The sequence below is a fragment of the Oryctolagus cuniculus genome, chromosome 16 (genome assembly GCF_051225735.1).
Source record: "Oryctolagus cuniculus isolate XC-2025 breed Fujian yellow rabbit chromosome 16, ASM5122573v1, whole genome shotgun sequence".
NCBI classification, from domain to species: domain Eukaryota; kingdom Metazoa; phylum Chordata; class Mammalia; order Lagomorpha; family Leporidae; genus Oryctolagus; species Oryctolagus cuniculus.
Window position 1 is genome coordinate 16,821,235 of NC_142882.1, and position 14,380 is coordinate 16,835,614.

General features: G+C 42.0%; 1 protein-coding gene and 1 pseudogene across 1 annotated transcript; both read left to right on the plus strand.

The window, feature by feature from the left end:
• The first annotated feature begins 14 nt into the window (after positions 1 to 14).
• Positions 15 to 3,608, plus strand: LOC149121538 (olfactory receptor 7E24-like). The gene is made up of 2 exons (XM_089315578.1): positions 15 to 49; positions 2,663 to 3,608. Exons 1-2 carry the CDS (start codon positions 15 to 17, stop codon positions 3,606 to 3,608), a joined length of 981 nt encoding a protein of 326 aa, XP_089171704.1.
• Positions 3,609 to 8,980: 5,372 nt separating this feature from the next.
• On the plus strand, positions 8,981 to 9,880 carry LOC149121539 (dual specificity mitogen-activated protein kinase kinase 4 pseudogene; annotated as a pseudogene).
• The last annotated feature ends 4,500 nt before the right edge of the window (positions 9,881 to 14,380 follow it).

Here is a 14,380-nt window from a genome sequence, read left to right on the forward strand (position 1 = left end):
CGGAGCCATCACCCATGGTCATGCTTCAGTTGAGACTCAGCGCAGCCCAGTAAGTGCGGAGGGATAGCAGGGAAGGAGGTTGGACTCTTAGGAACATCGTTTTCTCCTCATCAGAAGGAAAGTGAGAGTTGGGGTAGACTTGTGGGAGGGAACCAATAAGCAAAGCTTCAGCCCAGAGGACTGTGAAGTCTATGTTCTTGTTTCTCACAGGAGTCCCAGATATCTCATTCCGAGTTTGGCTTTCCTCCTGTATTAAGTCTCTCTCCCTCGCAGTCCTCTTCATGACAGAAGCAAATGCATCTCTAAACTGTCTCCTGAACACAGAAACATGATCATAAAGGTGATGATGAAGATGCCAGGGAGCATAACATCGTGGGCGTTAAGAGGGCTTCCGAAGTATCAGGCTCTGAACTCTGTTGCAAGTAGGCTGTTTTATTGCATCTGCACAATATCCTAATTTCTGTTGCATAGAGGAGCTCAGCACTTTTTTGTGACTTGTATCTGACAGTCAAGTACAAAGAATTGAAGCCACATTGTAAAAAAAAGTTATTATATTTGAAAGTTACAGAGAGGGAGAGGTGGAGAGAGAAAGTTTTCCATCCACTGATTCACTCATGAGATGGCCACATAAGCTGGGGCTGCACCAGGCTGAAGTCCGGAACTCCATCCAGCTTTCCCTTGTGGGTGCAGGGGCCCAAGGGCTTGGATCATCTTATGTTGCTTTGCCAGGTGTGTTAGCAGGGAAATGGATTGGAAGTAAAGCAGCCAGGACTTGAACTGTGGCCCATATGGGATGCCAGGGCTGCCCTAGTCTGTTTCGGGGTGTAGGTGTGTATACTAGATACCTTCATGTACTTTTCAGGTGAGGTTTAAAGAAATCTACTTAGAGATGCACAAACTAATACTGACAAGAAGCAGCATGCGTTGTGGTGCAGTTGGTTGAGCCTCAGCTTGGGAAACTCATATCTCCTAGAGGAGTACCTGGTTTGAGTCCCAGTTACTCTGCTTCTGACCAAGCTTTCTACTAACATGCATGACAGACTCAGATGATGACCCAAGTACTCAGGTTTCTGACATCACTTAGGAGATCTGGATGGAGTTCTGGGCTCCAGCCTCAGCCTGAGCTCTTGTGGGCATTTGGGGAATGAAGCAGTGGGGGAAAGATACCTCTGTGTCAAATAGGATGAAAAATGAAGTTAGAAACATAAAAAGATTGAAGAAAACTTCCTTCCAACAGTCTTATATGGCAAACATCCATTTCACGGATGAAGAATCTGCACAAGTATGTTTGCATTACTTCCTGGAATTCTCTTTTATATATTTCTCAGTTCAATCATAGCTTTTCCTGCTACAGTAATGAACTACAGTTGTCTTAGTGCAGATGAAGTTACGGAATTGCAACCCATGAATAAGGAAAGGTTAATATGAAATTATTTTCTTTATGCATAGGAAGATTGGGACTCAAGTTGACTTTGTGTGCTCCCTGATACCAAACACTTCAATTGCAAATAGGAAGGTTTATGATCATAAAAACTGTAAAGCGGCATTACCAGGTTGTTATGAAAAAAGAAAAATTTTAAAAATATTTAAATAAGATACACCTCTCAAACACAAGATAATTTACTGAGATCTTGAGGCAAATACAAAAATTACGTGTTCAAGCTTTTGAAAATTCAGACATTTCTTTTAAAAAATCCTTATTTCTGATCACTGACAGGTGCAGAATACACTAAAGTTACACTTGATCACTGATTTTTGTATGATTATGTGCACTTAACTAAACCACATTTATCAAAATTTGACCCCCACCAATGAGCAGGATAGAAGTTATAGATCACAAGGCAGACAGACACACAACAGTGTGCCCACAACATGGTTAAGATACCCCCTCCACAAGGGAGTGTCTGAGCTTGATTCCTGGCTATTGTTGATTACTCAGCTTCCTCCCAGACTGTGGGAGACAGTGGTGATGACTAAAGTACTTGGGTGACTGTAACCCATGTAGGAGACCTGGATCAATTTCCAGCTCCCAGCTTCTGTAGTAGTCCATCCAAAGACATTGTAAGCATTTAGGAGTGAAACAATGGATGGGTGTGCTTGCTTTCTTTCTCTCTCTCCCTCTCCCTCCCTGTCCATGTCTCTCTGTGTGTTTCCCTATTAAACAAAAAGGAGATACAAAAGGGAAAGCAGAAAACTGGAGAATGATGAAACCTCTAAAAGATAACTAACACACAACAGTATGTTCCAATCATGAACGATCAACATTAAGTTAGTGTTGACATAACACAGTCCTGGCATTTAGAGCACAAATAAGTCAATGAAATTTGTATTATTGTTAAAATAAAGTATATTTAACTGCTTCTTAATTACGCTTATTTAGAATATTATCTTTGAAGACAAAAGGGCATTTCCTATTATTTTTTATTGAAAGACTTCGTTGCATTTGACTATGTTCATGGACTAGTTATGTCTAATGTTCTGGGTTTCTTAACTTTTTTAAGTTGCTCTAAAAAACATTTTTTTAATTATATTTCTTCTGTGGACCTTAGAGTTACCCTGATGTTATACCCATGATTAGCTGAATTAAAACTATATGTAGAATAACTATATGCAAACACTATGGGCCCTTGTCTCCTTTTTCCATCCCTCTCTCTTTTTCCAGAAGGAGCACAGGCTCTGTTGAAACACAAAATGTGACGTGTGTCCCAGAATTCCATCTCGTGGGCTTCTCAGAGGATCCAGCCCTGCAGTCCCTCCTGTTTGGGCTGTTCCTGTCCATGTACCTGGTCACAGTGCTCGGAAACCTGATCATCATCCTGCTCATCATCTCTGACACCCACCTGCACACCCCCATGTACTTCTTCCTCTGCAACCTGTCCTTGGCTGACATGGGTTTCACCTCCACCACAGTTCCCAAGCTGATTGTGGACATCCACACTCACAGCACAGTCATTTCCTATGTGGGCTGCCTGACACAGATGTCCCTCTTTCTCATCTGTGGATGCATGGATGATTTGATTCTGACTGTGATGGCCTATGACCGGCTTGTTGCCATTTGTCATCCACTGCATTACCAGGTCATCATGAACCCCCGCCGCTGTGCCTTCTTGGTTTCAGTGTCTTTTGTGGCCACCCTTTTCAATTCTCTGCTGCACAACTTGATATTATTACCAGTTACCTGCTTCAAGGCAGTTGAAATTTCTAATTTCTTTTGTGACCCTTCTCAGCTTCTCAATCTTACATGCGATGACACCTTCAACCATGACATAGTCATATATCTTATTGGTATCGTATTTGGGTTTTTCCCTATCTCAGGGATGCTCTTCTCTTACTATAAAATCGTGTTCACCATTCTGAGAGTCCCATCCCCAGACGGGAAGTGCAAAGCCTTCTCCACCTGTGGCTCACACCTGTTGGTCGTTTGCTTATTTTACGGATCAGGTTTAGGTGTGTATCTCAGTGCATCCTTCTCCACCTCTCCCAGGAAGATTGCTGTGGCCTCACTGATGTACACCCTGGTCACCCCTATGTTGAACCCCTTCATCTACAGCCTGAGGAACAGGGACATCAAGAGAGCTCTGCAGAGAATTGTCAACAGAATAAGCTAAACTCACTGCCCTTGCTATCCTTGTGTTCCCAGAACTGAAATGGGCAGCTTCAAGAAGTCTAGAATCAGTCCTAAGGTCACAGCATGTGAAGGCATCTATCATCATCTCCATGTCTTTTGGGCTTCTCTTTCCACAACCTTTCCTCTCAACATATGGGAAGCTAACGCTGTAGGCTGGGGCTTTAACTTGCTGTGTCACTGTGCAGGCCCCAGGTTGGAGCTCTTAAAAAAATCACTACTCTACTTTCCACCTTTCTTTAATAAAAGGTCACTCATGGTCACTAACCTTAACTACATATGAAGTGTGGTGCATTTCACTCATCTCTTCTCTCCCCACTCAGGCCTCAGTGTTGGAGAGAGTCCCTTTAGTTACCATTTCTGTTCACATGTTTTTCCCTCTTTACCTCTGTCCTGCAGTAGATTTGGACCCATTGCCATATTCCGTTCTCTGCATTATGATAACTGGATTTGTTCCTGTTTCTTGACTGATGAATACATCACAACATGGGGCAAAAGGTAGAGGATGAGCTGTGATGGGAGTATTTAAAAATGTGCACAAGGGGGCAGCACTGTTGCATGTTAGGTTAAGTCTCTGCCAGCAGTACTGGCATCCCATAGGGTGCTGGTTCAAGTCCTGGCTGCTCCACTTCTGATACAGCTTCCTGCTAATGGCCTGGGAAATCAGCGGTGGATGGCCTAAATGCTTGGGCCCATGCACCCATGTTGGAGACCCAGAAGAAGCACCTAGCTCCTGGCTTTGGATTAGCCCATCTCCAGCTGTTGCAGCCATTTGGGGAGTGAATCAGTGGATGGAAGATCTGTCGCTCCTTCTCTTTCTGTAACTCTGCCTTTTGAATAAAATATTTTTTTTATGTGCTCAAGAAATCAAGCCAGTTTTCAATATCAGTCTTCTCATAAACACAAAAGAGGCAGAATTTAGGGTCTTCTCATTTCTGTTGATGACACTCATCTTTTGAGGTGGGTGTTAGTGCCATTTGGGTTGCCTGTACTGTAGGGCCTGGTTTTTTATCTTAGCTACACTCTGATTCTGAATTCCTACTAATGTGCATCCTTGGAGGCAGCAGGTGATGGCTCAAGCAGTTGGGTCCCTGCCACACATGTGGGAGATGTGGACTGAGTTCTTAGCTTCTGGCTTTGGCCTGGCCCAGCCTTGGCTGCTGTGGGCATTTAGGGAGTGAACAAGTGGATGGACAACATTGCTCTCTCAATCTCTCAGTCTTTTCCTTTCAAATAAAATAAATTTTTACAACTAAAAAAAACGAACATTCTTCATGTGAGGGAAAAACAGTGAATGTCTTATTTTATTGTGCAAACATAACTCTCCAGACATAGTATGTCTGGCAGGTGAGAACCTTAATTTTTTTTAAAGAAGGTTTGCTTATTTGAAAGGAAGAGAGAGAGAAAGAGAGAGAGAGTGAGAGAGAGTGAGAGAGAGAAAAAGAGAGAGAAAGAGAGAAAGAGAGAGAGAGTGAGAGAAAGTGAGAGAGAGAGAGATCTTCTGTCTGTTGGTTCACTGCCCAAAAGGCTGTAATGGCTGGGCCAGTAGCCTGGAAGTCCATCCTGGTCTCCCATGTGAGTGTCATGGGCCCAGGCATTCAGACCATCTTCCATTGCTTTCCCAGGTGCACTGGCAAGGAGCTGGATCAGAAGCAGAGCAGCCTGGACTTGATTGGTGCTGAGATGAGATACCAGGTGGCAGGCAGCAGTTTAACCTGCTGCACCACAATGCTGTCCCTGCCCAAACACTGAATGAGGCAATAGCGTGTACCTCCCACTCTTCAGGTTTCCAGTCCATCCAGCAGGAATGGTTCCTGTGCTTTCCATCACCGGAGGTGCCATGAGTGTTAGCCGGCCAATCACCAGAGCCACCACAGGTGTTAACTGGCCCATTCCCGTGCCTGTTTTTTTTTTTGCCAGTCCTCAGGACAGAGCCTCAGCCCCCATGGGTCCCTGCACACAGGAGGGAGAACAGATTTGTGCTCCTTGGCCATGCCCCTGAGCAAGGCAGCATGGCCTGCAGGGTGCTTTGGGAGATGCTGGGTGTGGAGGATTGTCAGGAACATATTTCCCCAGCATCAGTTCACATCAGATGGGTGGGAAAGCAAGACTGGCTGCCCCGACATGCCAGCTTTCAGCTCAGAGGTCTGTAATGTTTATACTTTTCAGTCTTGCTGGGAATTTGAGAATCCAACTGGTACCAAATGCTTGCTCCATGACACCATCTTGAGAAAGGAGCCACAGTTGGAATCTGTACTGCTGTAGGAGATAGAAACCCCTGTATATCCTCATCCCTGGGGATCCACAGTCACTCCACTGTACAGGCAAGAGGACCACAGCCTCATAAACCTAGCTAGACCCAGCAGCAACAGCGACCAACATTTTAGCCTAAGCGGTGTCCTGCACTACACTGGTCAGGTGGTTCTGCACAGCAAAGTGGGTCCTATTCCCAAAACCTTAAGAAGGAGTGATCACCTCTGTGGATGCAGGACCATCTCCCCTACTTCCTCAACTTTGACCCCACCAGGGCAGTGCAAGCTCTGGCTTTGGTGGGTGTGAGCAGTGTTGCATGTTTGTCCCAAACTCCCGCCCAGCCCTACTGTGGATCCTTCTGAGCCTGCCCTGACTTTGAGGGGACTTCAACACCCCTCTTTTGTCAGTGTACAGATCACTGGAAAATAAGCATCAGAATTAAACTATACTATAGACCAAATGAGTCTTATAAAAATAGAACATTAAGTCCAACCACAGCAGGATACATCCACTTTCCACCAGCATGAACCAACGGCAAAGGAAGACCTTTCTCTCTGTCTCTCTCTCTCTCTCTCTCTCTCTCACTGTCCACTCTGCCTGTCCAAAAAAAAAAATAGTCTTTAGGATACGCTATTGATTAGGCCACAAAACAAATCCCAGCAAATTCAAAAAATTCAAAATCCTATCACATTATCCTCTCTGACCACAATGGAGTAAAACTAGAAATGGTCAGCCAAAGAGAAAATAACTCTAGAAGTTATCCAAATACATGGAAATGGAACAACTTGCTTCTGAATGAAAAATGGGTCCTTGAAAAATAAGGAAAATTTAAAAATTCCTTGCATCTTACGAAAATAGAAACAGAACAGCTCAAAACTTATGTCATATCGGAAGCAATTCTAGCATTTCTAATGAAAAGTTTATAACAGTAAGCACCTACACACACACACACACACACACACAAATACCACAAACTAACTACATCTTAAGGACCTTGAAAAGCAAGATACAACCAAGCCCAAAGTTAGGAGGAAAGAAATAAACATCAGAGGAAAGAAATAAATAAAATAGGAAACTAAAATAGAAAAGATTAATGAAGTAAAAAATTTGGTTTTTTGAAAAGATAAAACATACATCTTTAGCTAGCGTAAAACCAGAAAGCAGACTTCAATAAATAAAAGCAGAGATGGAAAAGGAGACATTACAAATGACACCACAGAAGTATAAAGAGCCATTACAGACTATTATGAATGACTACACACCAACAAATTGGAAAACTTTGAAGAGGAGGACAGATTTCTACACCTATAACTGACCAGGATTGAACAACAAAGAAAACCTGAATGGATCAATAAAAAGTAGTGAGATGGAAGTGTAACAAGAAGTCTCCAGACAAAGAAAAGCCCAGGACCAGATGGCTTCACTGCTGAATTCTAGAAAACTCCTAAGGAAGAACAAACAGCAATTAATCTCAAAGTACTCCCAAGTAATCGAAAGGAAGGGAATCCTTCCAAATGCATTCTATTAGGCTAGCATTACCTTGATTTCAAAACTAGTCAAGGACACAACAGGAAAAAAACTCTAGGTCAGTATCGCTGATGAACACAGATGCAAAAATTCTCAGCTGTATACTAACAATTGGCATTCAATACACACACCAACAAAAGTCCTTTAGTATGATGAAGTATGAGTTCTATCAGGGATTCAGAAATATTCAGCCTATGCAAGTCAATAACTAATATATCACATCAACAGAAAAAATGGCAAAATTCATATGATCACCTCAGTAGATGCAGAGAGCATTTGTCACTATTCAGCATCCACTTGTGACTGAAAATCTTAAATAAATTAGGTATAGAGGAATACACCTCAACACAGTAAAGGCCAGATGGGGCAAACCCATAGCCAACGTGATACTGGAAGGAGCAAAGCTGAAACCATGTCCTCTAAGATCTGGAGCCACCAGAAAAGGCTGTCAACCTTCACTGCTCTTATTCAATATAGCATTGGAAGTTTTAGCCAAAGCACCTAGGCCAGGGAAAGAAATAAAAGGCAGACAAATAGGAAAGGAAGAAATCAAATTGCCCCTGTTTGTAGAGGACATGAGTTTGTATGGAAATAAATCTGAATACATTCACCAGGAGACTACTGGAACTGAAAAACAAGTTCAGTTGCATGGTACAAATTCAGTGTGCAAAACTCAGTAGCATTTCTATAACACCAATAATGAACTGCACCAGAAAGAAGTAATTACAAAAAATTGTTATGCCTTGCAATCCATTTAACCATGGGTATGAAAGATCTCTACTATGAAAATTACATAACACTACTGAAAGAGGTAAAGAAAACAAAACAAAAAAGACTTGCAAGATATAATTAAAACGTCCATACTACCTGAAGAGGTTTCCAGATTCAATGCAGTCTCCATGAAAATACCAACTACATTTTTCATGCAACTATTATAAATTTATAAAATTCAATCTTGAACAAAAACAACAAAGTGGGAGGCACCAGAATACTAGATTTCAGGACATTCCACAGAGCTATTTCAACTAAAACAGCATGGAACTTGCATAAAAATAGTCATGTAGAACAAAGGGACTGATTGGAGATCAAAAAAATGAATCCATGAATCTATAGTCAACTTTGACAAAGTTGCTGAAAACACACATTGGAGCATGGACAGTCTTTTCAGTTACTGGCAAGGGAAGACTGTATACCCATATGCAGTTAATTGAACTAAGATGTTCCCTTCCTCCTATACAAAAATCTACTCAAAATGGATCAGAGATCTAAATGTAAGACCCAAAACTATCAAACTGCTAGAAGGAAAAGGGAAACACTTCAATATAATACCCAGGCAATTTTTTTTTTGGGAGGGGGGGATAAGATCCCAAAAGCACAAAAAGGAAAAGCAAAAACATATCAGATTGTATCACAGAGGGAAACTTCTGCACAGTCAAGGAAGCAATCCGCAAAATGAAGAAACAACCAAGATAATGTGAGAAAATATTTATGCTATTCTTCTGACAAAGGATTAATATCCAGAATATATAAGGAACCCAGAAAACCTAATTAGAAAACAAAAAATCCAGTTACGGAATGGGCATAGAGTATGAATAGAGATTGTGCCCTTGGACTGGCCTTCAGGGAGAAACATACACATTTAGCCCAATTCCAGGTGTGTGTTTCTGGTTCCACATGCTTAAGGAGTTATTTGGAAGGCAAGTGGGACTTCTAATGGCAGACAATAAAGAAACAACACATGGGCTCTAATACTAAAGTTACTGGTGATAGTAAAGGGCTCACTGAAGTAGCAGTTATGTATTGTCAGGGGCACCAATCAGCCAGCAGATGAAGCAGCCAACATTTTCCTAATTTTAGGTGAAATCACTTTAGCAACTGTGAAAGCACTAAACCACTTAAAAGAAAACTTGAAAATCATTCACAGAAATATCAAACCTTCCAATATTCTTCTGGATAGGAGTGGAAATATTAAACTCTGTGACTTTGGCATCAGTGGACAGCTTGTGGACTCCATTGCCAAGACAAGAGATGCTGGGTGTAGGCCTTACATGGCACCTGAAAGAATAGACCCAAGTGCATCATGACAAGGATATGATGTTCGCTCTGATGTCTGGAGTTTGGGCATCATATTGTAGGAGTTGGCTACAGGCTGATTTCCTTAGCCAAAGGGGAAGGGTGTGTTTGATCAGCTAACAAGTCGTGAAAGGAGACCCAGCTGAGTAATTCTGAGGAAAGGGAATTCTCCCAAGTTTCATAAACTTTGTCAACTTGTGCCTTATGAAGGATGAATCCAAAAGGCCAGAGTATAAAGAACTTCTGAAACATCCCTTTATTTTGATGTATGAGGAACGTACCATTGAGGTCACATGCTATGTTTGCAAAATCCTGGATCAAATGCCAGCTACTCCCAGCTCTCCCATGTATGTCGACTGGTATCGCTGCTACATCAGACTCTAGAAAAAAGGGCTGAGAGGAAGCAAGACGTAAAGAATTTTCATCTCGTATCACAGTGTGTTTATTGCTCGTCCAGACACCATGAGCAATAAGATCGGTGTTTGTTTTCATCATGTCTGTATACTCCTGTCACCTAGAACATGCACCCCTGCAATACCTGATTGATCACACAGTGTTAGTGCTGGTCAGAGAGACCTCATCCTGCTCTTTCATGATGAACATGTTCATGAAATGTGGAAGTCTGTAAGATCAAGTTGTTGACTGTGACTAGATCACACCTTGAATTCATTTCTAGACTTGAAACCTGGAGATGCAGCTACTGGAATGTTGTTTGATCAGACTTCCAAATCCTGGAAAGACGTGGTGATGGATGTACTAAGTCTGAACGTAGAGACTTGGGCTTGAGTGAGAACTCGCACAGCCAATGAGACACATTGCTTTCTGGAGCTGGGAGACAAAGGAGGAGTTTACCTTCTTCACCAAGTGCAATAGATTTACTGATTTGATATTCTGTTGCTTTACAGTCACAGTCTATGTTTGGGGATCGATGTGCTCAGCCAAATTTCCTGTTCAAAATATCATGTTAAATTAGAAAGAATTTATCTTTATGAAAAACCATGTTGCATTCAAAGAGGTGAACATTAAAATATTGAGACAGGACAGAATGTGTTCTTTTCTCCTTTACCAGTCTTTCTACTTTTCACTGGGAAGACTCAGGAGTCTGCCACTTGTCAAAGAAGGTGCTGATCCTAAGAATTTTCCACTCTCAGAATTTGGTGTGCTGCCAACTTGATGTTTCACCTGCCACAAACCACCAGGACTGAAAGAAGAAAAAAGCACAGAGGGCAAAGTTTACAGATGTTTTAATTCTAATACTGTATCCAGAACAACTTGTAGCAGCTACGTGTGTTTCCCCTTGGTCCCAAACCTGTTACTTTAGCCATCATAACACACTAACAGGGAGAAGGAGCTAGTAGCAATGTGCCTTGATTGAATAGATTAAAAGTTCTTATAGGTAGCAAAAGACCAAATCTCAGTTGTTTGCTTCTTGCCATCACTGGCCCAGGTATTTAGTTTCTGCATCTCTTTCCCCTTTCCTGTGGCCTGTTGCTGCTGTGTGACTTTTGCTTAATCCAAAATATTTAGCCTTTTTTTCTATATCAAAAACCTCTCTGATTACCAGGGATGTCTCTGACCAAGGAAGTTGAGCCGCTGGATCTCTCTTATGCTGTAGTGTTTAAAAGGCTGAGAACAATGGGGCCTGGCTGATGTGGTAGGTGATGAGGCCAGAGATGGGGATCTGAAATGGCAGTTTTTTACCTGCTGCAATCTCTAGTAGTTCATTATCACTTCTGAGAACTGGAATTTCCCAAAACAAAAAAGGGAAACAAAAAACCCTGAATAATTAGAGGAGGCCATTTAAATGTATCATTTGTGCATCTTCACTTACCCATGAGCCAGTGTCTCATTTGGTTTTGCACAGGCCTCCCTGGCACGGAGCCTTGGGCTTTATCTAGCAGTTGGGCAGCACTGTGAGTAGTTCAAGCACACTGGAATATAGAACAGCCAAGGTCTGAGATGCAGATCATGCCATTCCAGAACCAAATCGTGGCAGGTATTGCTGTGTCTCCTCCCAGAGTGACGGTCATACCTACTATACAACAACAAAGGGAGAATGGTGCTGTTTAAAAGTTACATCCCTGTAAAATTGCAGAATTAAAAAGATTTCTCTCTTAGGCCCACTTGCCTAATTTCCTTATCTCTTCCCCAATGGCGTCCCAAACCTTAGACATCCCAGTGTTCTGAAAGGAGGCATTGCTATATGTTTTCCTTTGACCGCACCAAGCCATCACCCTCCATTGCTCCCAGGGACCCAAGAGGAATTGGTTTCTCTGCTAGCAACTTCCCATCTGGCTTAGCCTAGGGTCACTCTGCCATTATGCAAATGGAGATTAAAGCAATTCTGACTCTCTAGGAGCTAATCTGACCATTCTATTGTGTGGATGACCACATAAAAAGGCAATTTTAGTGTATTAATAATAGATTATTATAAACTATAAACATAAGGGCAAGGAATTTATTACAATGTACCTTTATTAAAACAAAAGGGTGTATAGTGTTCACAAACTGTGAGAATACTGTAAGAACTGTACATTGTGAGCTCTGGTTATCAAAAAGCTAATGTGCAGGGATATTGCCTTATTTGTCTGTAAAAATGGAGCTCAGTAACATAACTGCTTCTTGGAGCGTTGGAATATTTTATCCTGTATTCTTGTTTGAATTCCTCCTCTATTTAAGATATATACATGGAATCAAAGTGTTTATGTAATAGTTCTATCCTTTTGCCTGCAGGTCAGTTGTAATAAATCTAAGATGTGATGATGAAAAAAAAAGAACTATCTACAAATCACACTGAATCTGTTAAAAACTAATTGAAAATTAAAATAGAAACACTAAAAAGAAATAAAGGAAAATAACAACCTTGTTACATAAAAATTTAAAAGAATAACATTATCTATTTAAAAGTTAGAGAGAGACAGAGAGACAGAGAGACAGAGAATCCTGGATCTGCTATTTCATTCCCTAGATGCCTACAAGAGCTGGAGCTGGGCCAGGATGAAACCAAGAGGCCAGAACTCATTCTGTGTCCCCCACGTGGATTGCATAGACCAAGGCACTTGAGCCATCATCAGTTGCCTGCCAGTGTGTGCATTAACAGGAAGCAGGATGGAAAATGGAGTTGGGACTCAAACACAGGCCCTCCAATATGGGATGCTGGTTTCCAACGTGGTGGCTTAAACTACTAGGCCACAATGCCCATACCTATTATAATTTTTAAACAAAGACTCAGGTCTTCTGAAGATCTTAAGAAGATAAGTCTGGGATTGAGTGGGAAGCCATATGTTGACAGAGCCCTAGTTGATATTTTTGATAAACCTAAATTTGTGATGGTGGTTCTCAAAGGATTGTCCTTGGAACCATCAAATTTGAAACTTGTCCAACATAAAACTTGATGGACTCAAGTTGAGATTTCCTGAGACAGAAACTTTGGAGTGGGCCTTAAAGATCTATGTTTAAAAAAATGTTGAGGGGCTGTCACTGTGGCATAGCAGGTAAAGCCAGCACCTGCAGTGCTGGCATCCCATATAGGTGCCGGTTTGAGTCCTGGCTGCTCCACTTCTGATCTAGCTCTCTGCTATGGCCTGGGAAAGCAGTAAAAGTTGGCCCAAGTCCTTGGGCCCCTGCACCTACGTGAGAAAACTGGAAGCAGCTCTGGCTCCTGGCTTTGGATCAGTGCACCTCTAGCCATTCTGGCCAATTGAGGAGTGAACCAACAGATGGAATACACCACCCCCCACCGCCTATCTGTCTCTCTCTGTGTAACCATGACTTTCAAATAAATAAATAAATCTTTAAAAAACCACAAATATTGAGGCAGTCCTGGTTTAGGCTAGATTTGACATCACTACTCCAGTGAATCCTAGAACACTTTCTACTCAACCATCATCTTATTAGGAATCTACAAGCCAAAAAATGCTGCCATATTTGTCACCAAGAAGTGATCCAAGTAAGATTAATTTTTCCCAGAGGTGAAGAACATAGGAGAGAGAAATTATAGATGTTCCTACTGTTAATCTCCCAGGGATAATGAATTGGCAGGTTACAGACTCCCTGTTCTTGAGGAACCAACATAATCAGAGAATGAACACATCACTGATCAATTTGTCTAATTAGCGTCAGAGGGGATACAGCCTCCAGGACACAACTTGGAACTCACTAATTTATAGTCATCAATGTCCCAAATGCAAGACACTCACATCATCTCCAGAAGAAGTGATCCAGGCCCTGTGCCGCATGCCTGGCTCTGTCTCCCACTCTTCTGGGGGCCAGACCTTCTGTCTTTATCACCCACTCTCTACGAAAGAAAGAGATTCTAGACATTTGGCTTTGTGTGGGTTCATGCTGCCGAGCCTGCATAGCCTGGTAAGTGTTGAGGAAACTAGGGGAGGGGAAAGGGCATTGCCTATTGTTAAGTATAAGGTAGGGTAAACATTCATGGAGAAAGACTTGCTGAAGATAATTTCTTGGAAGGAAGAATGATTAGACTACTTGGTGATAGCTGCTACGGCATAGTGAGTTTTCTCTTTGATTGTGTTTTGTTTGTGGGCATGGCTGAGAAGATGATGAGAGGTGCTAGTCTTTGTTGGCCATTTCACTGCCCTGGACCACATGGTCTAGTGTTATGATTTCCAGTCCAAGTTGCACAGATGGATGCCCCAAGGTCCTGATAGAACTGTAGATTTTTAACAGCAAAGTCTTGGACCCTTCTAGATCTATTCTCTTATTACCTGACCCAGGAACTCCAAATCCTCCATTCTCTACCACCCCCAGACCAAGCCTTCTGAATTCTGTGACCCACACTTGCTTAAGAACATTTCCTGCTTTCCAGACAGATCTGTGCTTCCGTTTGCCTCTTAACTCTTATCCAGGGCTCTTATTAGATTCCTTTAAGAAAGCAGA

What these genes read in the sequence shown, in the direction of transcription:
- LOC149121538 (XM_089315578.1), top strand. Translation starts at nt 15, where the DNA reads ATGGTCATGCTTCAGTTGAGACTCAGCGCAGCCCA. An exon ending in TTGAGACTCAGCGCAGCCCA is followed by an intron (nt 50 to 2,662) that starts GTAAGTGCGGAG and finishes CTCTTTTTCCAG; the next exon opens with AAGGAGCACAGGCTCTGTTG.